We start from the raw sequence: 26,080 nt of genomic DNA, 5'->3' as shown, positions 1-26,080 counted from the left end.
CCTGCATCTCCTCAGCTGGTTGCTGCTGGTGTAAAACGTGCTTTCATAAGCCCATTCATTACGCAACAATTCTAAAAGCAATCGCGTGTGAAACAGTTTTGGTGCATTATAAAGAGCTACTATTTTTATTACTCAACTGGTAATGGAAGCTCACCAATTAAGTGCAGGCAACAGGCTATCAGCACGTCACCCATCATTTTACAATGTGAGCTGGAGGTAGTATGCATTTTGAAAATATAATTGTTTGAAACCTGAATGTTTGATTTCATATTATGAGGCGTCTAAAAGTAGACTAGGCAAAATTCAACCATGGAAATGTAAAAGCAATTATTTTAGAAAGACCTGGGGAAGCTTATAGTTTGGCGGCTAATGAAATGAGTGCATGGAACTCAGCCTATAGGCCAATGCAGCAGTAGCCCTAATACTTCCATTGATCTTTCACACCGTGGATTATTGATTATCGAGGGGGAGATTGTTGGATTTTAAAAAATTGAATAGCTTACTGTGAGGAACTATAGTTTTAATATATTATCATTCGTAATGGATGTCAAAAAAAAACGTTCCTACATTTCTGCGCAGCAGTCAAGGTACTTCAATGCGTGCTCAGGTGCGCGCGCTCAGGTGCGCGCGCTCCCTCAACATTATCAGGACAGAGCCAGACACATGCTCATTGCTAACATGGAGCACTCCAAACAAAAGACAATGGAGAAAAAAAAACTTACATTTTTGTTTTTTTGACAATCTCGTAAATTATGGTTATGAAATAAACCAAAAATTGCTTCTTATAAGTGTAGGAGGTTGTGAACTCAGCAAAAATTGTTTCCACTCCGAGAATGAGTACGGCAAATGAGTGTAATTAACACATGCATTAACAGAACTGAATGAAAACAAATGACGAGTATTAACAGTGCATTTACTACTGGTGACAATTGTAATAGGGAATCGCAAAAAATAAAAGGGCAAACTATTCACACCAATGAATGTGCAAGAATTGGCGGGAGACAGCTGAGCCATTCTTGAGACTCGCCTGTATCGTCGCAGGTGTCCAAATACTTTTGGTCATGTCGTGTATGACAATCTGGATAYCACCCAAGCCTGATCCACAGCAAAAAAAAAATGTTTTTAGTTCTTCGGGATCGGTGTCCACGGGACAGTTGAGCTAACGTAGGCTAATATGATTAGCATGAGGTTGTAAGTAACAAGAACATTTTCCAGGACATAGACATATCTGATATTTGCAGAAAGCTTAAATTCTTGTTAATCTAACAGCACTGTCCAATTTACAGTAGCTATTACAACACCCCTGTGCAAGAAAGAATACCTACTTTGTTTATTAAAGTTATTAATAAACAAAGTAGGCACATTTGGGCAGTCTTGATACAAAATGTTATACAGAAAAGCAATGTTTTGCACATACACTGATGCCATCTAGTGGCCAAACTCTAAATTGCACCTGGGCTGGAATAATACATTATGGCCTTTCTCTTACATTTCAAAGATGGTACAACAGAAAAATTACAAAAGAACAATTGGTTTTTTATTTGTATTATCTTTTACCAGATCTATTGTGTTATATTCTCCTACATTCCTTTCACATTTCCACAAACTTCACTGTTTCCTTTCAAATGGTACTAAGAATATGCATATCCTTGCTTCAGGGCCTGAGTTATAGGCAGTTAGATTTGGGTCAGTCATTTTAGGGGAAAATTGAAAAAAGGGGCAGATCCTGATAACCCATTAAGGTGTTCCCCCACAAATCACATTAAGATTATGTTAATGCATCTTAACTGAACATGCAACTCATGTAATCGCCAATGAAACTTAATTTAACATTTGACCAAATGCATTGTGGGAAAATTATGTTTATTTTTGTAATATTTGTAATCACTTTTTTTAGTCTTTTTTTTTTATTACCCTTGTTCTCCCAATTTCATGGTATCCAATTGGTAGTTAGTCTTATCTCATCGCTGCAACTTCCGTACGGACTCGTGACAGGCGAAGGTCGGGAGCCGTGCGTCCTCCGAAACAAAACCCAACCAACCTGCACTGCTTCTGGACACAATGCCCGCTTAACCCGGAAGCCAGTCACACCAATTTGTCGGAGGCAACACTACACCCGGCGACCGTGTCAGTGTGCATGCTCCCGGCCCGCCACAGGAGTTGCTAGAGCGTGATGGGACAAGGACATCCCAGCCGGCTAAACCCTCTCCTAACCCGGACGACGCTGGGCCAATTGTGCACCGCCCCATGGGTCTTGCGGTCGAGGCCGGCTGGTCTCGAACCAGGATCTCTAGTGGCACAACTAGCACTGCGATGCAGTGCCATTCTGCATCGCAGACAATACCATTCTGAACAGCACACCGTGGTTCCATGTGACAGATTAAAATCWCTCTTAGAAACTTAGAAAGAGGGTGAATCTAAAGATGCAACAACTAGAATGGGTTGCTAATAGGATTGTGCCTTTGGCTACTGGACAAAAATTATATAATTACTCCTGTCTATACAAAAATAAATACAAAAATTTTAAATAATTAACCAGAAAGCATGACTTCTTAAGCATCCAATGCCTATGAGTCCGGTAAATTTATCAAGTGGGCAGTAAATTAACATTTTCCCAGTCGCGTTGTCCGGCGCCACATTTTCGTAAAACAAAAACCCTGCTGTTACTGTACCTCAGTGAGGGAGGTGAGCAGGGCCGGAGGAAGCAGGTCAGGGACATGGATGGCGACAGGTGGACCCGTCCAGTTACTCTGGGCAAAGAGGTGCAAGCAGGCCACCGCCAGAGCCAGCAAGGCATTCTCCCTGAGAAAGAGAAGGAAGGAAACAGAAAGCAATGTCACAATGAATAGGAGCGAGATCGGGGGGGTGAGAGAACAGAGTCTGGGGGACAGAGAGAAAGAACAATGAGGGAGACCAGAGGGAAGGCACAGAACTATTAGACACTAGAGAAAAACGAAAACAGGGAACAAAACAAAGAAGAAGGAGCAACAGAAAGGCTAGAGAACTAAATGAAAGGGAGTTCAGGAGGTAGAGAAGCATTAAAACGAGGCTTAAAAAGAGCGACCACAAGCTCAGTACAGAGACGAAGGGGGAGAAAGAAACACTGAAGATACGGTCATTTAATCTCCACACTTCGGGAAGGCTGCCGGCCTGATTCGCAGTGGATACAGCGGGCTGTTCCAGTCCTCGCAGCAGGACTCATTCAATAGGGCGTCTGGGCTGTCCAGGCACAGACTCAGGGCAAAAAGGAACTGCTTCCCATCAATTAAAGCTATGCATACACACAGTACAGGCCACTCCAACACACCTAGCTGACTAACGCTGTAGCAGAAAATGGAAAGAGACCGAAATAAATTATCCAATACAGGAGGGGGATAGAGTAGCAACACCCGCTGAAATACCCATTCTCCCACGGGACAGGAGGAGATGTTAAGCTGTTCTTATTAAAAATTAATAATTCATGGAGCAGGAAGCTTCATTGAGCTCCATTCAGCGAGGGAACAGCCCGTGCCTGGTAATTCTCCTATCACTCCCCTCAATAAAAGTCACTGTGTACTAGGGCTGGGCGATATGGCCTAAAAATCATCACAAAAAATATGATTTATGGGTGATTCATACTATATATATATATATATATCATGACTTTTTTTGTTATGTTCTCGAAATAAGCTTTGTTGTGCAATTAAAGGTAAAATACACTGAATTTCAAACAGTCAGCAATAATCTAATGAAATCAGGGCTTGTGAAATTATACCTAGGCTAATAAAAGCCTTCCAAAACCGTAAGACCCACAAAAAAATATGAAAATGCACTTTGTTACAATTTTAACCAGAACCATACATAACGCACATTCACTAATAATGACTAACTTCTTGTAGCAGGCATTATAGAAAATTAACACAGGTCTCAAACTCTCTTTTAACCACAAGCCCACATTCTAGTGAGTAAACAGATAATCTTTATAAGTTTAGCCAACATGGATCTATATGCTAGCTAACAAGGTAGAACAGTTGAATTGTTGTACACACACCGTTCGGTCCGTCTCCGAACTGTTTGAACAGCATGCCCACTTCGTTCAGATGTTGAAATCAAGTGGTATACCTTTTTTCTCAGAATGAGAACGAGTTGCTTTTCCTTACAGAATTGTGTTTTATGCTTATTGCACATTTATAAAACACGACTACACAGCTAGTGTAACAGTCTTTGGCTAAAATGCTGCCAGTGGTACCACAATGCCACGCACAACAAACTGAGCATTAATTTACCAAAATTAATATTCATTGATACTCCCGTTTAAGTAGTGTCCGCTCTGCGTGCAATTTGAGGAGTTTAGACAATAAGGTTATCATTAGAAAAGTTAACGTCTCTATTACAGTAAGGTAAGTTTATTAATTCATAGTGCTGTACACTTAAAAAGGCAATCTGTCGGCTTATATGAAAGTATATTAAATCTTGTTTAGCATTGTTTAATGCAGTGTCCACCAACTTTGATCCTGGAGAGCTATGCAGGCTTTTGTTCCAGCCTAGCACTAAAAACACTTTATTCAATGAATTGATTAACATTGAACGTGTCAGCATGAGATCCCTACTCAGTTATTGTTTCTTACCGGTCAGCCTTGTCCTCCTGTGTGCTGTCGTTGAGGTAGGCCAGGACCCGTCTCTCCAGGTAGGCATCAATGGACTCTCTATCGCTGCCGTCTCCACCACCGAGCAGGTCCAGGACCTGAGGACTCAGCAGCACCGCCTCAAAGTCTCCATCGAACAGGGACTGCAGCAGGGGACCCGCCTCTGGAAAGCAAACAAGAAGAAGCAGTGAGATAGAGGTAACACAAGACAATGGCAATGGCATCAGAGATGTGTCTTGTGTGTATCTGTAATAATGGGTGGCTCAAAATATGATTGTTAAACATAGCCAAAGTATTTAGTTATTCTGACGCTATTCACAATTTTGCTATCGTCTAAACCGTTTTTCCTTTGACTGCATGGCGTAGTCTCATATCTCTGTGGAACACCCATTAGCTTGAAAGGCACTAAGGTGCAGCCTCATTGTTTGAAATAGGTGGATCATTATCCCTCAGATACCTCTACATCCAATTCAAATTACCTCAAAGGCTACTTGTTTCGAGTCAAAGTATTAGAGCCAAACCATCTCGTTATTGTTGTCCTAGAACCATTACCATCCAGGAATGGAGAAAATCAAGCATGCCACTGGACCATACGCTGTACCTCACTCCAAGGGCCTCTTACCTCCACAACACACCTACTCTCATTTGTCATATTGTTAATCCAACTCCATATTCCCATTAGCAAAATGAGAATATTGAACAATGCCCTGGAGGAGATCATTTGGTGTGTGCATGCAGACTTATAGCTGTTGGAGGGACATTGCTGAAGGGGGAGGAAGAGGAACAAAATATTAAATTATAAAGAGAACAGTCTAGATATGAGGCCAAGGTGTCTCAGCCTGGAGTAATTGCATTTTATGCATTGGTTGTGTGCTTGGCTTCAGCGTCTATACAGCTTTCATTAGTTCTTTATGAGCAGRGAGGCTGGCTGGGCTCATTAGCATTGATTGCATTGCGCTTCACTGATGGGAATGAGTGAGGGCTGAGAGAGAGCAACGGGAAGGAGAGGCTGGGTGTACAATAGCAGAAGACTGGCAAACCTAACTAAAACAGCCCCGCAAACTGGCAAACACACACAGCGTGCGTCCCAACAATCTCTAGTACCCACAAATGTAAAAGCATTGGATTGGTGCAGGCATGGGCTAAGAGATTCCATAAACCAGTAATGTCGTTTCAAATCCATGAAGGGAAGTGAACAAGTGCACACTTTGGGAGAAAATAGATTGGGACAGCCACAGCACACCAACGCTTCCAATGATAAAGCTAAGGGCACCCATATTGATTTGAATTAATCCATCCATTCATGTTTTGCCCAAGGTAGAAGTGGTCAGAAAGTAACATTTTGGACCTGAATCCAAAAAATTCAAGAGATAGAGGTGCTCAAAGTTGACCCATTCTGCATACCCCACCCTACCATGAGACATCCATGTCATCATCCCTGAAAAAGAAAAACAGTTTGGTTTGATATCATTTCGAAGCTTAAAAAACAGAGTTATTATAAAATGAGTTAATGAAAAATAATAACAATGGTCATTTAAGCTTTAACGCGATTATCAAAAACGCCTAAACTGATTTTTTCAAGTTCATAAAATCAGAAAACGTTTTATCTATAATTTATCTTCATATGACAAGGATTGAAAAGGATTTGCCAGTAGATTGTCAACATGATTCATGATGACTGCTAGCCTGCTAGCTAAGATTTTGAAAGTAAACTCAGCAAAAAAAGAAACGTCCTCTCACTGTCATTTGCGTTTATTTTCAGCAAACTTAACATGTGTAAATATTTGTATGAACAAAACAAGATTCAACAACTGAGACAAACTGAACAAGTTCCACAGACATGTGACTAACAGAAATTGAATAGTGTGTCCCTCAACAAAGGGGGGTCAAAATCAAAAGTAACAGTCAGTATCTGGTGTGGCCACCAGCTGCATTAAGTACTGCAGCGCATCTCCTCCTCATGGACTGCACCAGATTTGACAGTTCTTGCTGTGAGATGTTACCCCACTCTTCCACCAAGGCACCTGCAAGTTCCCAGACATTTCTGGGGGGAATGGACCTTGAGATCCGGGCTCTTCGCTGGCCATGGCTGAACACTGACATTCCTGTCTTGCAGGAAAACACGCACAGAACGAGCAGTATGGCTGGTGGCATTGTCAAGCTGGAGTGTCATGTCAGGATGAGCCTGCAGGAAGGGTACTACATGAGGGAGGAGGATGTCTTCCCTGTAACGCACAGCGTTGAGATTCCCTGCAATGACAACAAGCTCAGTCCGATGATGCTATGACACACCGCCACAGACCATGACGGACACTCCACCTGCAAATCGATGGCACTCCAGAGTACAGGCCTTGGTTTAACGCTCATTCCTTCTATGATAAACGCAAATCCGACCATCACCCCTGGTGAGACAAATCTGCGACTCATCAGTGAAGAGCACTTTTTACAAGTCCCGTCTGATCCAGCGACGGTGGGTTGGTTCCCAAAGGCGACATTGTTGCCGGTGATGTCTGGTGAGGACCTGCCTTACAACAGGCCTACAAGCCCTCAGTCCAGCCTCTTTCAGCCTGATGCGCACAGTCTGAGCACTGATGGAGGGATTGTGCRTTCCTGGTTTAACTCGTGCAGTTGTTGTTGCCATCCTGTACATGTCCAACAGGTGTGATGTTCGGATGTACCGATCCTGTGCAGGTGTTGTTACACGTGGTCTGCCACTGCGAGGACGATCAGCTGTCCGTCCTGTCTCCCTGTAGCGCTGTCTTAGGCGTCTCACAGTACGGACATTGCAATTTATTGCCCTAGTCACATCTGCAGTCCTCATGCCTCCTTGCAGCATGCCTAAGGCACGTTCATGCAGGGACTCTGGGCATCTTTCTTTGTGTTTTTCAGAGTCAGTAGTTTTCATAACTGTGACCTTAATTACATACCGTCTGTAAGCTGTTAGCGTCTTAACGACCGTTCCACAGGTGCATGTTCATTAATTGTTTATGGTTCATTGAACACGCATGGGAAACAGTGTTAAAACCCTTTACAATAGGGGGCCTCCCGGGTGGCGCAGTGGTCTAGGGCACTGCATTGCAGCGCTAGCTGCGCCACCAGAGTCTCTGGGTTCGCGCCCAGGCTCTGTCGCAGCCRGCCGCGACCGGGAGGTCCGTGGGGCGACGCACAATTGGCCTAGCGTCGTCCGGGTTAGGGAGGGTTTGGCCGGTAGGGATATCCTTGTCTCATCGCGCTCCAGCGACTCCTGTGGCGGGCCGGGCGCAGTGCGCGCTAACCGAGGGGGCCAGGTGCACGGTGTTTCCTCCGACACAGGCTGGCTTCCGGGTTGGAGGCGCGCTGTGTTAAGAAGAAGTGCGGCTTGGTTGGGTTGTGCTTCGGAGGACGCATGGCTTTCGACCTTCGTCTCTCCCGAGCCCGTACGGGAGTTGTAGCGATGAGACAAGATAGTAATTACTAGCGATTGGATACCACGAAAAATTGGGGAGAAAAGGGGGTAAAAAAATAATAATAATAACTTTTAATTATTTTTTTAAACCCTTTACAATGAAGATCTGTGAAGTTACATGGATTTTTACAAATTATCTTTGAAAGACACGGTCCTGAAAAAGAGATGTTTCTTTTTTTGCTGAGTTTATATACTGAGTAAACAAAACATTAAGAACACCTGCTCATTCCATGACAGACTGACTAGGTGAATGCGATGATCCCTTATTGATGTCACCTGTTAAATCCACTTCAAAGGGAGGAGACAAAGTTAAAGAATATATTTTAAGCCTTGAGACATGGATTGTGTATGTGTGCCATTCAGACGGTGAATGGGGCAAGACAAAATATGGAAGTGGGCTTTTCAAGCTCAACAGTTTCCCATGTGTACCAAGAATGGTCCACCACCCAAATGACATTCAGCCAACTKGACACAACTGTGGGAAGCATTGGAGTCAACATAAAAAATAAATAAAAAATGCTAAGATGATATATGACAGAACACTCTTCAATGCAGGGTGGAGGTCATGTTTTGGCTGATAAATGTACTAAAATGGGAATAAAGTTGACATTTCAACTGGTACTACAAAGATGGTTGAAGGTCCACGCATTAGAGAACGTTGACTTGAGTGGGAATAACCATTCTTAGAAATTAAACTTTATATCTTCCATAGGAAACCTATCGCATTCATATAAATATAGATAATGAAAGTATAGGTCCGTTCCAAAAATAATATTTATATGATTGAATTGACACCCACCCTGTATTCAAGTGTATGCTGTGTCTCAACCGATGACAGGCACAACACAAGCAATTCAGATTATGTAAAATGGAGTCTAACCTACAATGTGAACATTTCCAAAATCGGAGTTGATTGGTTTTTAGATAATTGACGTTAAAGGTAGACTCCGCTAAATGCCATTGGCACAAGTACCACAGATATTGAGATAGGCGAGATGCAAAACTTTGCTCTCACAWAGTATCTTCACATGTGCCTAGGTTCCCTTCATGCTGGTAGCCAGGGCACCAAAACAGCAGAGAAGTTGAGCCTCGTGCTTCAACCATCTTAGTTGTTGCAGAAATTTACCCACTATGCCGTTTACTTTCTGCATCTACTTCATATTTTTTGTTACCTTTCTTTCAAGAAATAATGAAATAGTTTGACAACCCTGTTTGTAACTTCTAAAATGATATCAAACTCAACCATTTCTCTTTTCCATTGATGGAGTCATGGACATCTCATGGAAGGGTTGGGTGTGCAAAATGGGTCAACTTTGAGCACCTCACTTTCTGACCACTTCTACCATGGGCAAATATGTATAAAAGGTTTCATTCGAATCAAAAGGGGTGTGTCAAAAAGTGATTGAAATCATATGGTAATACCCTGATTCCACTAACAAATTAGGACAGATCCAAGAACCTTCTGTAATGAAAACTGTCAATTTTATTGTTGAATGTCATTCATGTGTTTCGAGACTGATATTCAATGACAACCTGACATGCACCAAATACTAAAACAATAATCTATTTTGTGAATAACATTCAACAGCTTAAGAATGACTGTCATTGACATCAAAGCATGATGTGAAGGTGATGTGCATACATCAATATGGGTATTGCTAGTAGCTAGCACAGTTCCCATTGATTTCCTCTTGCTAATACAATTGCTGGTGGGCAACCTTTTCTCAATTTGTAAAAATTCGTTCCCAAATTAAACTGCCTCGTACTCAATTCTTGCTCGTACAATATGCATATTATTATTACTATTGGATAGAAAACACTCTCTAGTTTCTAAAACCGTTTGAATTATATCTGTGAGTAAAACAGAACTCATTTTGCAGCAAACTTCCTGTCAGGAAGTGAGAAATCTGAAATCGGGCACTCTGTTCCAGGGTCAGTTTATTAATTTGCATGTAATCTATGGGTCGACATGCACTGCATACGCCTTCCCCTAGATGTCAGTAAGCAGTGAGAATTGGAATGGAGTGTCTAGGTAGATCTGAGGCCGTACAAAAGCTCTTGGAACCGGGGGTGCAATCTTTTYAACGTTCGTCATGACGCGAGACAGACCTCMGGATTGCATTCTGAAAAGCTCTCGTTATAGGAGTTAGATTTATCCGGCTCTGATTTTATTCGATATAGGTGTTAAAAACATCATAATGTAGTTCATTTAAACCGAGTTATATCAGTTTATATCAGTATATTGCGATTTTCGGTATTTTGTTTGTGCTGCGTTATGGTGAGTTGGACACGTTTTCGCCACATGGCTAATGTTTGCTGCTAATTCCAAAGTTGAAGWCGACAATCTACAACCGAGCAACGATTATTCTGGACAAAGGACAACTTGCACAAGATTCTGATGGAAGCTCATCAAATAGTAAGAACTATTTATGATGTTAATTYGTTGTTCTGTTGAAAAATGTTAAACTATTATTCCGCCATTAATTTTGGTGCGGTCTCGCTTTAACGCACGCTGTATGTCGTAGTAACGTTAATTTTAAAAATCTAACACAGCGGTTGCATTAAGAACTAATGTATCTTTCATTTTCTGTCCAACCTGTATTTTTTAGTCAAGTTTATGATTAGTTATTGATTAGATTAGGTGCCTCTCCCAAGATTTCTCCCGACATTTTGTTTGCAGTTTGGCTACTATTCTCATTGTATAACCACGATTTGTGCCGCTAAATATGCACATTTTCGAACAAACCATATATGTATTGTGTAATATGATGTTATAGGACTGTCATCTGATGAAGTTTTGAGAAGGTTAGTGAAAAATGTAATATCTTTTGCTGGTTTATTCGCTATCGCTAACGTGCATGAATCAATGCTGCTGTGTAGTTGGCTATTGTAGTAAGCTAATATAATGCTATATTGTGTTTTCGCTGTAAAACACTTAAAAAATCTGAAATATTGGCTGGATTCACAAGATGTTGGTCTTTCATTTGCTGTACGCTGTGTATTTTTCATAAATGTTTTATGATGAGTATTTAGGTAATTCACGTTGGTCTCTGTAGTTATCTAGCTGCTTTGGTGAGATTTTGTGATGGTGGCTGCAATGTAAAACTATGATTTATATACTGAAATATGCACATTATTCGAACAAACATATGCTATACAATAAATATGTTATCAGACTGTCATCTGATGAAAGTTGTTTCTTGGTTAGTGACTATTTATATCTTTATTTGGTCGAATTTGTGATAGCTACCTATGCAGTAAAAAAATGGTGGAGAAAAAAAAGTTGGGTCTTTTGCTATCGTGGTTAGCTAATAGAAATACATAGTGTCTTCCCTGTAAAACATTTTAAAAATCAGAAATGATGGCTGGATTCACAAGATGTGTATCTTTCATCTGGTGTCTTGGACTTGTGATTTCATGATATTTAGATGCTAGTATTTACTTGTGGCGCTATGCTAGGCTATGCTAGTCAGCTTTTTTACTGATGAGGGTGCTCCCGGATCCGGGATGAGTACCAAGTAAAAGTTAATAGGCAATCACTGCACGGCTGGCCTGTGAGGTGTTGAGATATTTCACCTCACTACAACTCTAATGAAACCCAGAGGCTGCAGAGCCTAGAGAGGGAGTGAGGAAGGGTAAGAGAAGGAGAAAGGGAGATAAGAGGTCAAATTACAGCCCAGGGTATGACCTCTCAACCACTGTTCATAACATTTCAGCTACTCAAATACATTTCAGAACTGTCAAGAAACTGAAATTATGGAAAACAACGACCTCAAATTAGTCAGTAATTCAGCAGTCAATGTAAGGCAATTCAATATGGGAGAAATATGATTCTGAACTGCCCAAGGCCTCTCAATATTCAAGCAAACATATAATACATTAGCATACATTTCAGAATAGAGAGTGCAACAGACTCATATCTCCTACAAGAACACACAGGGCAAGGACTAGCTACACTGAACAAAAATATAAATGCAATATGTAAAGTGTTGGTCCCATGAGCTGAAATAAAAGGTCACAGAAATGTTCCATACACACAAAAAGCATATTTCTCTTAAATGTTTGCTTAGATCCATGTTAGTGACCATTTGTACTTTGCCCAGATGATCCATCCACATGACAGGTGTAGCGTATCAAGGTGTGGCATACCAGCCACCCCAGACAGCTGATGAAACTGTGGGTTTGCACAAACTGTCAGAAAACATCTCAGGGAAGCACATCTGCGTGCTCGTCATCTTCACCAGGGTCTTGACCTGCGTGCAGTTAGGCGTCGTAACCTACTTCAGGGGGCATGCTAGAGAAGTGTGCTCTTCACAGATGAATCCTGGTTCCAACTGTACCGAGCAGATGGCAGACAGCGTGTCTGGCGTCGTGTGAGCGAGCGGTTTGCTGATGTCAACGTTGTGAACAGAGTGCCCCGTGGTGGCGGTGAGGTTATGGTACACTACAGATACAAAAGTATGTGGACACCTCTTCAGATAAGTGGCTTCGGCTATTTCATCCACACACGTTGCTGACAGGTGTATAAAATCGAGCACACAGCCATGCAATCTCCATAGACAAACATTGGCAGTAGAATTAGCCTTACTGAACAGCTCAGTCACTTTCAACATGGCACCGTGATAGGATGCAACCTTGTCAACAAGTCAGTTCGTCAAATTTCTGAGTATTGCCRGTCAACTGTAAGTGCTATTAATGTGAGTGGAACGTCTAGGAGCAACAAAGGCTCAGCCACAAAGTGGTAGGCCACACAAGCTCACAGAACAGGACCGCCAAGTGCTTAAACACGTACAAATCTGTCCTCAATTGTAACACTCACTACAGAGTTCCAAACTGTCTCTAGAAGCAACGTCAGCACAACAACTGTTCGTAGGGGGCTTCATGAAGTGGGTTTCCATGGCCGAGCAATCGAACACAAGCATAAGATCACCATGTGCAATGCCAAGCGTCGGCTGCAGTGGTATAAAGCTTGCCGCCATTGGACACTTGAGCAGTGGAAACGCGTTCTCTGAAATATAAATCACGCTTCACCATCTGGCAATCTGAAAGACAAATCTGGCTTTGGCGGATGCCAGGAGAACGCTACCTGCCCCAAAGCATAGTGCCAACTGTAAAGTTTGGTGAAGGAAGAATAATGGTCTGGGGCTGTTTTTCATGGTTCAGGCTCCTTAGTTCCAGTTAAGCGGAATCTTAACGCTACAGCACACAACGGCATTCTAGACGACTCTGTGCTTCCAACTTTGTGGAAACAGTTTGGGGAAGGCCCTTTCCTGTTTCAGCATGACAATGCCCCCGTGCACAAAGCAAGGTCCATACAGAAATGGTTTATTGAGATCAGTGTGGAAGAACTTGACTGGCCTGCACAGAGCCCTGACCTCAACCCCATCTAACACCTTTGGGATGAATTGGAACGCGACTGCGAGCCAGGCCTAATCGCCAAACAGTGCCCGACCTCACTAATGCTCGTGGCTGAACGGAAGCAAGTCCCCGCAGCAATGTTCYAACATCCAGTGGAAAGCCTACCCAGAAGAGTGGAGGCTGTTATCGAAACAAAAGGTGTACCAACTCCATATTAATGCCCATGATTTTGGAATGAGATGTTTAACGAGCAGGTGTCCACATACACTACATGACCAAAAGTATCTGTGACTAACAGATGCATATCTGTATTCCCAGTCATGTGGAATCCATAGATTTGGGCCTAATGAATRTATTTCAATTGACTGATTTCCTTATACAACTGTAACTAAGTAAAATCTTTGAAATTGCTTCAGGTTGCGTTTATATTTTTGTTCAGTCAACAATTATTTCTATGTCATGAGTGTAGACTTAATGGAATTTTTTTTTTTTACTTGTGCAGTGTAGTGAAAAGCAGGCCAACATCATATTTACAATACATTATTTCAATACAATCTGATGTCAGAAACGGTGTGCTTTTTGTTGGTGAGTGATGTCTCAAAAGGCTAAATCCAAATGGAGACAAAAATATATCAAGTCATGTCTATTCTGACAACAGCACATAAAACCAGCCCAGACAACCATGACACAGCTACATCACTTGATACAGCTCACGGTACTGTGCCATCAGTGACTGGATGATGGGCGAGAAACATATGATGACATGGCTGATTATTGTTCAAAGCCAGTGACCTCGGATTTAGCAAAGATGAGCATACATGCCAAGAAAATAGCCGAGCATATAGAAAATAGCGACCGTGCATGGTGATTGTCCATAGAGTCGTACGTTCTTTCATGGGGGATGGGATGCTTCGCCCCACTGTGCTGTCAAACGTGCGTTGCCACAGCCTCAATGCAGTAAGTTGACAGAGTGTTCAGCGAAAGATCCTGGCAGCAATTAACTCACTATTGCTGCCTCTAGTGTAGCGAGAACTAACACAGTACGGAGATCAAAGCTACGGGTTAGTTGAACTAGCTAAACACCCACCTACCGTATATATGTACATTTCCATCCTCACGGGGGGATGCGTGGCCGAGGGCTGGAATGTAAATAATCTGTCCAAACTTGAACGTTTTCAGGTATGTTCCTCCCCGTTTCGTTTGTTTACGAAACGTTTTGCAAAATAATAGGCGTAATGAATACGCTCCTGGTGGGATGTGGCACGAATCGGTACATAGCTACTATAGCTCGCTAAGTTGATACCTGTATATTGGTGACATAGTTAGCTAGCTGGTACCTAACTATATGTAAGGTTATATTCAAAGTTTAAAAGTTCGARTATGAGATCAATACCCAGTCAATTAGATATACATGTGCCTAAAATGACTCAATTCCTGTCGGTCTAGCCTTTGTAGCTAGTAGTGCGCTACTAGCCTGGTGTTCTAGCTAGTTAGGCTTGCTCCCATAAGTTGACAGTTAGTGTGCATGGTACAGTAGCTAACTAGCTATCATTCAAACCTGTATTGAGCGAACTGGCTAGTTCAATTAATCTAGCTTTAATTAATCATCACGTAGCCTTAATATTGAACCTTGGTTAAACATTACACATTAGTCAAATCAAATGACAAACCGACGGACAGTGGCTATTACTGCGTGCCATATGTCTCCACACATTTTTGCGGTAGTTAGCTGAACGTAACATTAGCCACCACCAAGCTAGCCAACGTTTAATTGTAGCTACATTTCTCACAAAACAAACTATCTAAATCTACACCAAAATAAATGTAAAGTGTGATAATAATACTGATTTTCGCATAATTGATTTTTAATCTCACCTGCAGAGCTGAAAACATTCTGCTTCCATTCCGTTGCCTCGCTTGGTTTCAGAAAACCTCGGAGCACGGGAATCTCAGCTTCCCGCACCATCTCAAAATGTGATTTGTAACAGTCGTACAAAGACGTCAATACTGTTTCCAACCAAGATCGGCGTAATTGTCAATATATATCCTTACTGCTGTAATGTAGCCTATTTCAATGTAATTGTATACATTTGTTAATTTCAACCCATGTGCAGTGAGAAGCAACAGTGAGCAGCCATGACAGATACGCATTGCATCATGGGAAACCTAATCAGGAGAATATGGAAGCCCGTTTCCGAATATGTCGATACTTTTTTTTAATGTGTAGCATTATGTAGCGATTTCCATTATACACTTGCAGCGATCAGCACAGCAGGTGCCTTATAACCATTGTGTACATTTTACACTAAATATCTGCATGCTCTATTTCTGCAAAGACTGCGCACTCACAGAAATATTGAGATTTGTAAACTTGGCACACGCCATACATAACCATGTTTCCCGTTATAAATCAGACCTGTGGAAACTGAGCWTGTGAACTAGCCCCACCTGTTTTGAGCCACACCTGTTTTGCATGTTATTTTGGCATTATTGCATTTCACATATCAGTTCGCAAACAATGTCAAAAATATGTTTTAATGAATAAAGCCGCATCTTTTTTGCTTTCTTGAGTAAGGCAGCTCTAAAACGCAGGCGTTTCAGCCCAGCTCAGTGCTTTTTGTGGTGGTGGGGCAGCCAGCGGAAAATACGGAGCATAGGGGTTGGTGATGTTTTCCAGTTGCGCCGTGATTGGCTCAGTGTTCTGTCACTAATGGGGACACGACTTCACCACAAAATCTACAGGTAGAGCTCGAAAATTCAAGCCCCTTAGGTGCTGCCATAGAGTAACATTAAAAGTGCCACTTGAGATCCTGGGTTCGAGTCCAGGCTCTGTTGCAGCTGGCCACGACCGCGAGACCCATGGGGCGGCGCACAATTGGCCCAGCGTCATCCGGGTTAGGGGAGGGTTTGGCCGGCAGGGCTGTTGTTGTCCCATCTTGCACTAGCGACTCCTGTGGCGGGCCGTGCGCAGTACACGCTGACACGGTCGCCAGGTGTACGGTGTTTCCTCCGATAACATTGGTGCGGTTGGCTTCCGGGTTAAGCGGCATTGTATCAAGAAGCAGTGCGGCTTGGCTGGGTTGTGTTTCGAAGGCACAACAGCTCTTGACCTTTGCCTCTCCCGAGTCCGTACGGGATTTGCAGCGATGGGACAATACTGGAACTACTACCAATTGGATACCACAAAATTGGGGAGAAAACATTAATAAAAAATGTTTTAAATATCCAAGAAGGCTCAAGGTCATTGGCAACAGATACAATTACGTCAAATCACGTTATATCTACAGTAGCTTTGATTGGACTGGTCATGTCAACATCATAAACTCAACAAAAAAAGAAACGTCCCTGTTTCAGGACCCTGTCTTTCAAAGATAATTTGTAAAAATCCAAATAACTTCACAGATCTTCATTGTTTAGGGTTTAAACACGGTTTCCCATGCTTGTTCAATGAACCATAAACAATGAATGAACATGCATCTGTGGAACGGTCGTTAAGACACTAACAGGTTACAGACGGTATGTAATTAAGGTCACAGTTATGAAAACTAAGGACACTAAAGAGGCCTTTCTACTGACTCTGAAAAACACCAAMAGAAAGATGCCCAGAGTCCCTGCTCATCTGCGTAAACGTGCCTTAGGCATGCTGCAAGGAGGCATGAGGACTGCAGATGTGGCCAGGGCAATAAATTGCAATGTCCATACTGTGAGACACCTAAGACAGCGCTACAGGGAGACAGGACGGACAGTTGATCGTCCTCGCAATGGCAGACCACGTGTAACAACACCTGCACAGGATCGGTACATCCGAACATCACACCTGCGGGACAGGTACAGGATGGCAACAACAACTGCACGAGTTACACAAGGAACACACAAGAGGCTGGACTGAGGGCTTGTAGGCCTGTTGTAAGGCAGGTCCTCACCAGACATCACTGGCAACAACGTCGCCTATGGGCACAAACCCAACAGTTCTTAATGCAGCTGGTGGCCACACCAGATACTGACTGTTACTTTTGATTTTGACCCCCCTTTGTTCAGGGACACATTATTCAATTTCTGTTAGTCACATGTCTGTGGAACTTGTTCAGTTTATGTCTCAGTTGTTGAATCTTGTTATGTTCATACAAATATTTACACATGTTAAGTTTGCTGAAAATAAACGCAGTTGACAGTGTGAGGACGTTTCTTTTTTTGCTGAGTTTACTTTCAAAATCTTAGCTAGCAGGCTAGCAGTCATCATCATGAATCAAGTCGACAATCTACTGGCAAATCCTTTTCAATCCTTGTCATATGAAGATAAATTATAGATAAAACGTATCGGTGCTCATCAGCCATTGGGAATAAATGTTACGCAAATTCAACAATGAGTGGTTTGGAAGGAATCAGTGGCTAACTGCAAGCATCGCAAAGCAATCACTAGCCTGCTATTCAGTGGACTGGGTGTGTGGTCCAAGTCTGGGTTTAAGGGTCTCTTTTCCAAGCTTAAAAGSATAAACATTCAACATTGGCCATGCTGTCAATCCAGCATGACTTCTGCCGCGCTCAAAACAACTGGAAACTCACTGGAACTGGGAAATCTCAGACTTCAGTGAGGTCAAGACAACTGGGAACTTGGAAAAAACTAGCTCCGACTGGGATAATACGTTTGAACAGTCATCCAACTTGGAATTGCAAGTCGGGAACTCTGGCCTCTTTCTAGAGATCCGACCTGAAGATCACTGACATTATGATTGAACTTAGTTTTTTTTCCAGAGTTCCCAGTTGTCTTGAAAGCACCATAAATCCAAAGAATGCCAGACTTTGATGACAAAGTTTGATAAAAATTTTGGCCAAGAAGGACCGCCACACCACCTTCCTGTTCAAGTGAGCACAGCACAGCAAGGTGAGTCCAAAAATGTATTGTATGCTGCTGTATAAATTAGCTAATATTCCAGGGAGATATGTATACTGTTGCTAAGAAAGTAATACTAAGTGTATGTTGTGTAGTAAGCTGTTAGTGGCCCATGTGCCTCAACCTAATAATTTGGTCAATTTTCCCCTCATAATTTAGCCTACTGTTCTGACTTGGTGGTGCACATGTAGCCTATATCCTGTTTTAGAGAAGTGTAATCATTGAATATTGTAAGAGCTTTCATTGTCTGCTTATATGCCCCCTTTATTTATTATACGGTTCTGACTTGGTGTACAGGGAGAATACTGCAAGAACGGCCCATGTTCTGAATTCTGTCGCTGTACATTTAAAAAATACTGAACAAATAGTTATATTGACTATGTGCGTCCTAGCTCGCTCATTAATGTCTTAATCAAAATTACGGATTGCCTCTTATCCGCTCGCCGTCCCCTTTGCCATAGTTTGTACATCTCAATTGTCAGTAGAAACCACATTCGTTTAAGCAAGTTAGCCATATCAGCTATGTTTTTTTCAAAGGCAGTACATGAAGCTGAATTAACTGTTTTGCTTAAACGAATGTGGGTCCGCTATCAGGGTACGACGATAGCCAGGTGTAGCAGTGGTTAGGTGCTGGGACTGCTGCTGGGTGTCACGATCGTCGTTAGGAGAAAGAGAGGAGGACCAAGGCGCAGCGTAATAACAATACATCTTCCTTTTTAATGAAGACGAAACAAACACTTTTACAAACTAACAAAACGACAACCGTGAAGCTATACAAAACAAATCAGTGCAGACACTGGCAACTTACACATAGACAATTACCCACAACCTACCTAATGACTATGGCTGCCTAAATATGGCTCCCAATCAGAGACAACGATAGACAGCTGTCTCTAATTGAGAACCAATCTAGGCAACCATAGACTTACATAAACACCTACACTGAACACAACCCCATGAACTCTACAAACACTCCCTAGACAATACAAACACCCTAGACGAGACAAAAACACACAAACATCCCCCATGTCACACCCTGACCTAACTAAAATAATAAAGAAAAACAAAGATAACTAAGGCCAGGGCGTGACACTGGGACTCTGCTGTTGGGACTCTGCTGTATTGTTTTGTGTTGTGTAGTGGCTTTGCTGGCATGCATCCCCCCCCCMAAAAAAATTGGGGAGTTTGCCCCACCAAGATTTACATGTAAAATCACCACTGGATCTAGCATTATAACTCTGCCTGAAAAACACCCATCATTCACCTTTCATGATAACAATAACGCCCTTATTTGCTGTATAGCCTATTTTGGAAGTATTGGAATTAGGTCCAAGACAATATATCTAAAGGAAATAGCAATTGCAAACTTGATCAAATGTCTTTGAAGGTGTTGGCAGAATGTTTTATTATGCAGTATTATTTGACCATTTCTGAAACACAAAAACTATCGCAAATTGTTGTGGACCTGTAAACAGATCGTTTGAATTCAATAATGTTTTGCATTTACTTTCTCCCGAACCTAAAGACGTTGCACTGCCCAAGAATTCTGAACATTGTCTACTCTGAAAAAAAATAAAACTACAGTAGGCCTACTCAGTGGTGTAAAAAGTACCCAATTTTCCTACTTGAGTAAAAGTAAAGATACCTTAAAAGAAAATGACTCAAGTAAAAGTGAAAGTCACCCAGTAAAATACTACTTGAGTAAAAGTCCAAAAGTATTTGGTTTTAAATGTACTTAAGTATCAAAAGTAAAAGTATAAATCATTTAAAATTCCTTATATTAAGCAAACCAGAYGACACGATGTTCTTGTTTTTTTAAATTACGGATAGCTAGGGGCACAGTTCAACACTCAAGACATAATTTACAAACAAGCATTTGCGTTTTGTGAGTCTACCAGATCAGAGGCAGTAGGGATGACCAGGGATATTCTCTTGATACGTGCGTGAATTAGACAATGTTCCTGTCCTGCAAAGCATTCAAAATGTAACTAGTACATTATTTTCTTTAGGAATGTAGTGGAGTAAAAGTAAAAGTTGTCACAAATATTAATAGTAAAGTAAGATACAGATACCCCAAAAAAACTACTTAAGTTGTACTTTAAAGTATTTTTACTTAAGTACTTTACACCACTGGGCCTACTTACAGTGGTATCCTACACACTTCAATGCAAAATATCAACTGTCTGTTCAACTGTTAAATTATACGGTAGGTTATAAACTGTGCTCCTTTTCAGACGCATAGAGAAAAAACTTGAAATTATAAGATCCTATCTAATAGGTCCAATTAAATTAAAGATGTGCATGGTCATTTTTTTATGGGTACTTTGGGAATATGAACTCATCATGACCAGAAAAGGTGCAATGGTTATGATATATGTATTATGTTTATATATTAAAAATTGTCTAGGCTACATGAAAAAATTTGACATTACAGTATTCAGATGTAGCCTACAAACGTAAATGGAAAAGGTAAACCGTCTGTTCTGCCGTTAAACTGCGCTTCGGATCGCATAGAACAAAATACTTTAAATACTGTGGTAACTTATATATTTACTACTGTGAAGTGGGTCCAATTAAATCAGAGATGGAATGAACGGTAGCCTATACTAACTTGTAGGAGGCTTATAGGCTATTTCGCGAGTATGAAACCATCACAGTCAGAAAATGTTAGGAATTTCTATTGGTCTTGGCGGCTTAACTCACTAATGCTATCAGAAGAAACCTTTGTTGCTTTTATATAATTTCAAATTTAGCTATTTCTTGAACTTAATCAAACCCCTAGAATGTCTTCTACAACATTATGGGAATCAATGAAGGCTTATTTAAGGGGCAAAATTATTTAGTACAGCGAAAAATTAAGGAAGTGCAATATTCAACGCCTTGGGGAACTTCCAAATAAAATCTTGGATTTGGATATGGCATATTCACACTTCATCCACAGACCTACTAAAACAATGTTTGACACTTCAGACATAGTTTGATATTCTTTCAACTGGACAAGCTGAAAAGCTTATTAGTAAATCTCGATACCAAAATGATGAACATGGAGAGAAATCAGGGAAAATGTTAGCACACCGGCTGCGTCAGAGAACCGCAAATCAAACCATACCTGAGATAAATGACGAGCCGTGTAACAAATGTATCGGTCATTTAGAGATCAATTCATGCTTTCATAACTTTTACAAAAAATTATACTCTTCGGAATCCGCTGGTAATGCTACCTTATTTGACACCTTCTTTGAGAACTTACATATTCGTACAGTTGAACCAGATATAGCTGCTGAATTGGAAGAACAGTTCTCTGTAGAATAGATTGTGTTGGCAATTAAATCTATGCAGTGTGGGCCCGACAAATTTTCGAGGAAATTCTAGAGAAAATTCTCAGATCAACTTTCTCCTCTCTTGATTTACATATTTGAGGATTCATTCTCCTCAAACTCTTTACCAATTTCTTTATTAAATTGCGATGTAAGATTCTTGCCCGCGGGTTTGAGTCAGTGCTTCCCTCCATTATCTCTACAGATCAAACTGGTTTTATAAAAAATCTAATTAATTTATCTTCMTCTGACACTCCAGAGATATTGTTATCACTTGATGCTGAGAAGGCGTTTGATCAGGTGAAGTGGCATTATCTTTTTTATACTCTCAAACAATTTGGATTTTGTCCCAATTTATATCCTGGATCAAAGTCCTTTACTCCTCCCCTATGGCTGCAGTGCGCACAAATAATAACCTTTAATCCCATCTCCAACTTCAACGTGGGACAAGACAGGGTTCTCCTCTGTCCCCAGCTGTTTGCCATCGCAATCAAGTCTTTAGACATAGCAAAACGTAATAACACCACTATCAAAGATATGCGAAGAGGGGGCTAAGAGCATGAAGTCTCACTCTATGCAGATGACATGCTATTATATATGTCTGACAATTTAACTGGTCTTCCAGAGATCCAGGTTCTACTACAGATATTTGGTCAAATATCCGGGTATAAGGTTAATCTACAAAAAATGTAATTGATGCCTTATTAATCATTCTGCCGTGCAAACTTATTTTAGTCATGTACACTTCAGAGTGAGTACACAGAAATTGAAATACTAATTTGGGTTACACACGATTTCAAAGATGCATGTACTCGTAGGTTTCTCCATACCCTAGTCATCCCATCAGCGTGAAACGTCAAGAACCGGTATTCATCAGACCAGACAACGTTTTTCCAAATCGCCAGTGTTTCCTTAGCTCACTGCAACCACAGTTTCTTGGTGGAATTCTAAAGCCAATTTCCCTCCCTTGACACTGCCTGAAACAGGATCTTGAACGCTGGGATTGACTTTCTCTTTCTTTGGGCGAAATAATTAACACTGTTAAAAGGAATGTATTACCTAAGTTTTTATATTAATTTCAATGTATTCCTATCTTTCTGAAAAAAAATATTTTTTCATCTCCATAGATAAACTGATATCTGCTTTTATCTGGAACAAGAAAAAACCTCAGATACGTAAAAGCATATTGCAGAGAACTTTCAATATTATTACTGGGCAGCTAATATAACAATAATTCTATATTGGATGACAGAAATCCCTGATGTTGCAGGTCCGAAATGGTTGACCTTGGAGATTTAATCCTGTGGCCCCACGTCTTTAGCTGCCTTACTCTGCTCAAAACTTGCATTAACTGAGCCTGTTTCTAAATACACTATAAACCCCAAAACTCCAAAATCGTTTGCTCTCAGTGAATTTTCAATTTCTGCCTGTTATTAAAGAACCAAACATTCTCATCATCATCATGAGACAGCGCTTTTCATATCTGGTCTGGAAAAGGGTTCTCCTCAACTGAATGACATTGATATGGATTTTGTATCTTTTGAACAGTTAGTACAAAAGTTAAATATTCCTAGATCCCATTTCTTTAGGTACAGTTGAAGTCGGAAGTTTAGATACACCTTAGCCAAATACATTTAAACTCAGTTTTCACAATTCCTGACATTTAATCCTAGTGAAAATTCCCTGTTTTAGGTCAGTTAGGATCACCACTTTATTTTAAGAATGTGAAATGTCAGAATAATAGTAGAGAGAATGATTTATTTCAGATTTTATTTCTTTCATCGCATTCACAGTGTGTCAGAAGTTTACATACACTCAATTAGTATTTGGTAGCATTGCCTTTAAATTGTTTAACTTGGGTCAAACGTTTCGGGTAGCCTTCCACAAGCTTCCCACAATAAGTTGGGTGAATTTTGTCCCATTCCTCCTGACAGAGCTGGTGTACCTGAATCAGGTTTGTAGGCCTCCTCCTTGCTCGCACACGTTTTTTCAGTTCTGCCCACAAATTTTCAATAGGACTGAGGTCAGGGCTTTGTGACTGCCACTCCAATATCTTGACTTTGTTGTCCTTAAGCCATTTTGCCACAACTTTGGAAGTATGCTTGGGGTCATTGTCCATTTGGAAGACACATTTGCAACCAAGCTTTAACTTCCTGACTGATGTCTTGAGATGTTGCTTCAATATATCCACATAATTGTCCTGCCTCATGATGCCATCTATTTTGTGAAGTGCACCAGTCCTTCTTGCAGCAGAGCACCACCACAACCTGATGCTGCCACCCCCATGCTTAACAGTTGGGATGGTGTTCTTCGGCTTGCAATCCTCCTTTTTCCTCCAAACATAACGATGGTCATTATGGCCGAACAGTTATATTTTTGTTTCATCATACCACAGGACATTTCTCCAAAAAGTACATATTTGTCCCTATGTGCAGTTGCAAACCGTAGTCCGGCTTTTTTATGGCGGTTTTGGAGCAGTGGCTTCTTCCTTGCTGAGTGGCCTTTCAAGTTATGTTGCTATAGGACTCGTTTTAGTGTGGATATAGATACTTTTGCACCTGTTTCCTCCAGCATCTTCACAAGGTTCTTTGCTGTTGTTCTGGGATTGATTTGCACTTTTCGCACCAAAGTACGTTCTTCTCTATGAGACAGAACGCGTCTTCTTCCTGAGGGGTATAACGGCTGAGTGGTCCCATGGTGTTTATACTTGCGTACCATTGTTTGTACAGATGAACGTGGTACCTTCAGGCGTTTGGACATTGCTCCCAAGGATGAACCAGACTTGTGGAGGTCTACAATGTTTTTTCTGAGGTCTTGGCTGATTTCTTTTGATCTTCCCATGATGTCAAGCAAAGAGGCACTGAGTTTGAAGGTAGGCCTTGAAATGCATCCACAGGTACACCTCCAATTGACTCAAATGCCGTCAATTAGCCTATCAGAAGCTTCTAAAGCCATGACATCATTTTCTGGAATTTTCCAAGCTGTTTAAAGGCAGTCAACTTAGTATATGTAAACTTCTGACCCACTGGAATTGTGACACAGTGAATTATACTGTATGTGAAATAATCTGTCTGTAAACAATTGTTGGAAAAATTACTTGTGTCATGCACAAAGTAGATGTCCTAACCGACTTGCCAAAACTATAGTTTGTTAAAAGAAATTTGTGGAGTGGTTGAAAAACTAGTTTTAATGACTCCAACCTAAGTGTTTGTAAACTTCCGACTTCAACTGTACCTACAACTGCGTAGTTTTGTATCTTCATACTCTAGTCACTTCCCATCACGCCCACCTACCTCCCTTCTAGATTCTGTTTTTAAAGTGAACCCTTATATCAAAGGGGGCATAAGGTTGGTCTATAGGTTATTAAACTCGCACAATCTGGAATCCCTAAACTCTCTTAAGCATCAATGGGAAGGGGATTTAGGTGAACAACTTTCAGATCAAATTTGGCTGAGTATGCTTCAGAGAATACATTCTTAATCTAAATGTCTAAGACATACTGTAATTCAATTTAAAATAGTTAACTGGCTGCATTGGTGAAAGGCAAAATGATCCAAGATTAGAACAGAAATAGATTCCACTTGTGACACATGTAAGCAGGCTCCTGCTACTTTATTGCACATGTTTTGGACATGCCCGAAATTGACAGATTTCTGGATGTCAATTTTTGAGACGTTTTCTAAGATACTATAAAACCTTCTGCCTTTATTTCATTATTCAGAGTGGCACCACAGGAGGCCCATCTAAACAGTTCTATGGGCAACATACTGGCATGTACTACTCTTCTAGCTAGACGTCTTATACTATTTAAGTGGAAGGATTGGTTTCCTCCTACTTTTAACCATTGGATAAAGGAAGTCATGCAAGATCTCAAGCTAGAGAAAATACGCTACTCCATTAGGGGATCTGCAATTACATTTGATAATATCTGGCAAGCTTTCCTATCCTTTGTAGAAGACATGGACCCAGTCAATTTCACAACTCCGTAAACCAACCCAAATTAGAATTTGTATAACTCTTTTTTTAGTTTTTTTTGCTATTTGATTATATTACTCTAATTCTATATCATGCCTGCTTTTAGTCTGGTTTTGGGGCTCTGTTGGAGAATGGGGGGTTTGCGTGTGATTGATCTGTTAGGGGATCCGTGGTGTTTTGTCCTCTACCTCTTCTGTCTGTATTATCTATATAATCATAAAAAATGCAAAATAATAAAAAAGGCGAAAAGGTGAGGAATTTATTCTACAATGATCATGGAAATGAAATAAATAATGGGAAATATATTTATAATTATTTTACACTGCAAAGATAAAGAAAATATTTTTGTTCTTCTCACTAACAGTAAATGATTGCATCTTGTGCTKATATTTAGCATTTTTTGTATATAAGTCATTGTATATTCCCCATTTGCACAAGGCTACTAGGCTACTTTTGCCTTCTTGCAGTG

General features: G+C 41.0%; 1 protein-coding gene across 1 annotated transcript in view; it reads right to left on the bottom strand.

Moving 5' to 3' along the window:
- The window catches only part of ttc27 (tetratricopeptide repeat domain 27), a 127,555-nt gene extending 111,967 nt beyond the window's left edge, over nt 1-15,588 (bottom strand). The window contains exons 1-3 of the mRNA XM_023970027.2: nt 15,304-15,588; nt 4,608-4,788; nt 2,673-2,802 (exon numbers count right to left, since the gene is read on the bottom strand). Coding sequence (XP_023825795.1) covers nt 2,673-2,802; nt 4,608-4,788; nt 15,304-15,394 — 402 coding nt within the window. The 5' untranslated portion in view covers nt 15,395-15,588. The remainder of the gene's footprint in view (nt 1-2,672; nt 2,803-4,607; nt 4,789-15,303) is intronic.
- Between the last annotated feature and the right edge of the window lie 10,492 nt (nt 15,589-26,080).

This window comes from Salvelinus sp. IW2-2015, linkage group LG25, assembly GCF_002910315.2.
Source record: "Salvelinus sp. IW2-2015 linkage group LG25, ASM291031v2, whole genome shotgun sequence".
NCBI classification, from domain to species: domain Eukaryota; kingdom Metazoa; phylum Chordata; class Actinopteri; order Salmoniformes; family Salmonidae; genus Salvelinus; species Salvelinus sp. IW2-2015.
The sequence above is the reverse complement of the archived record's forward strand: the minus strand, read 5'-3'. Positions and strand labels throughout refer to the sequence as shown.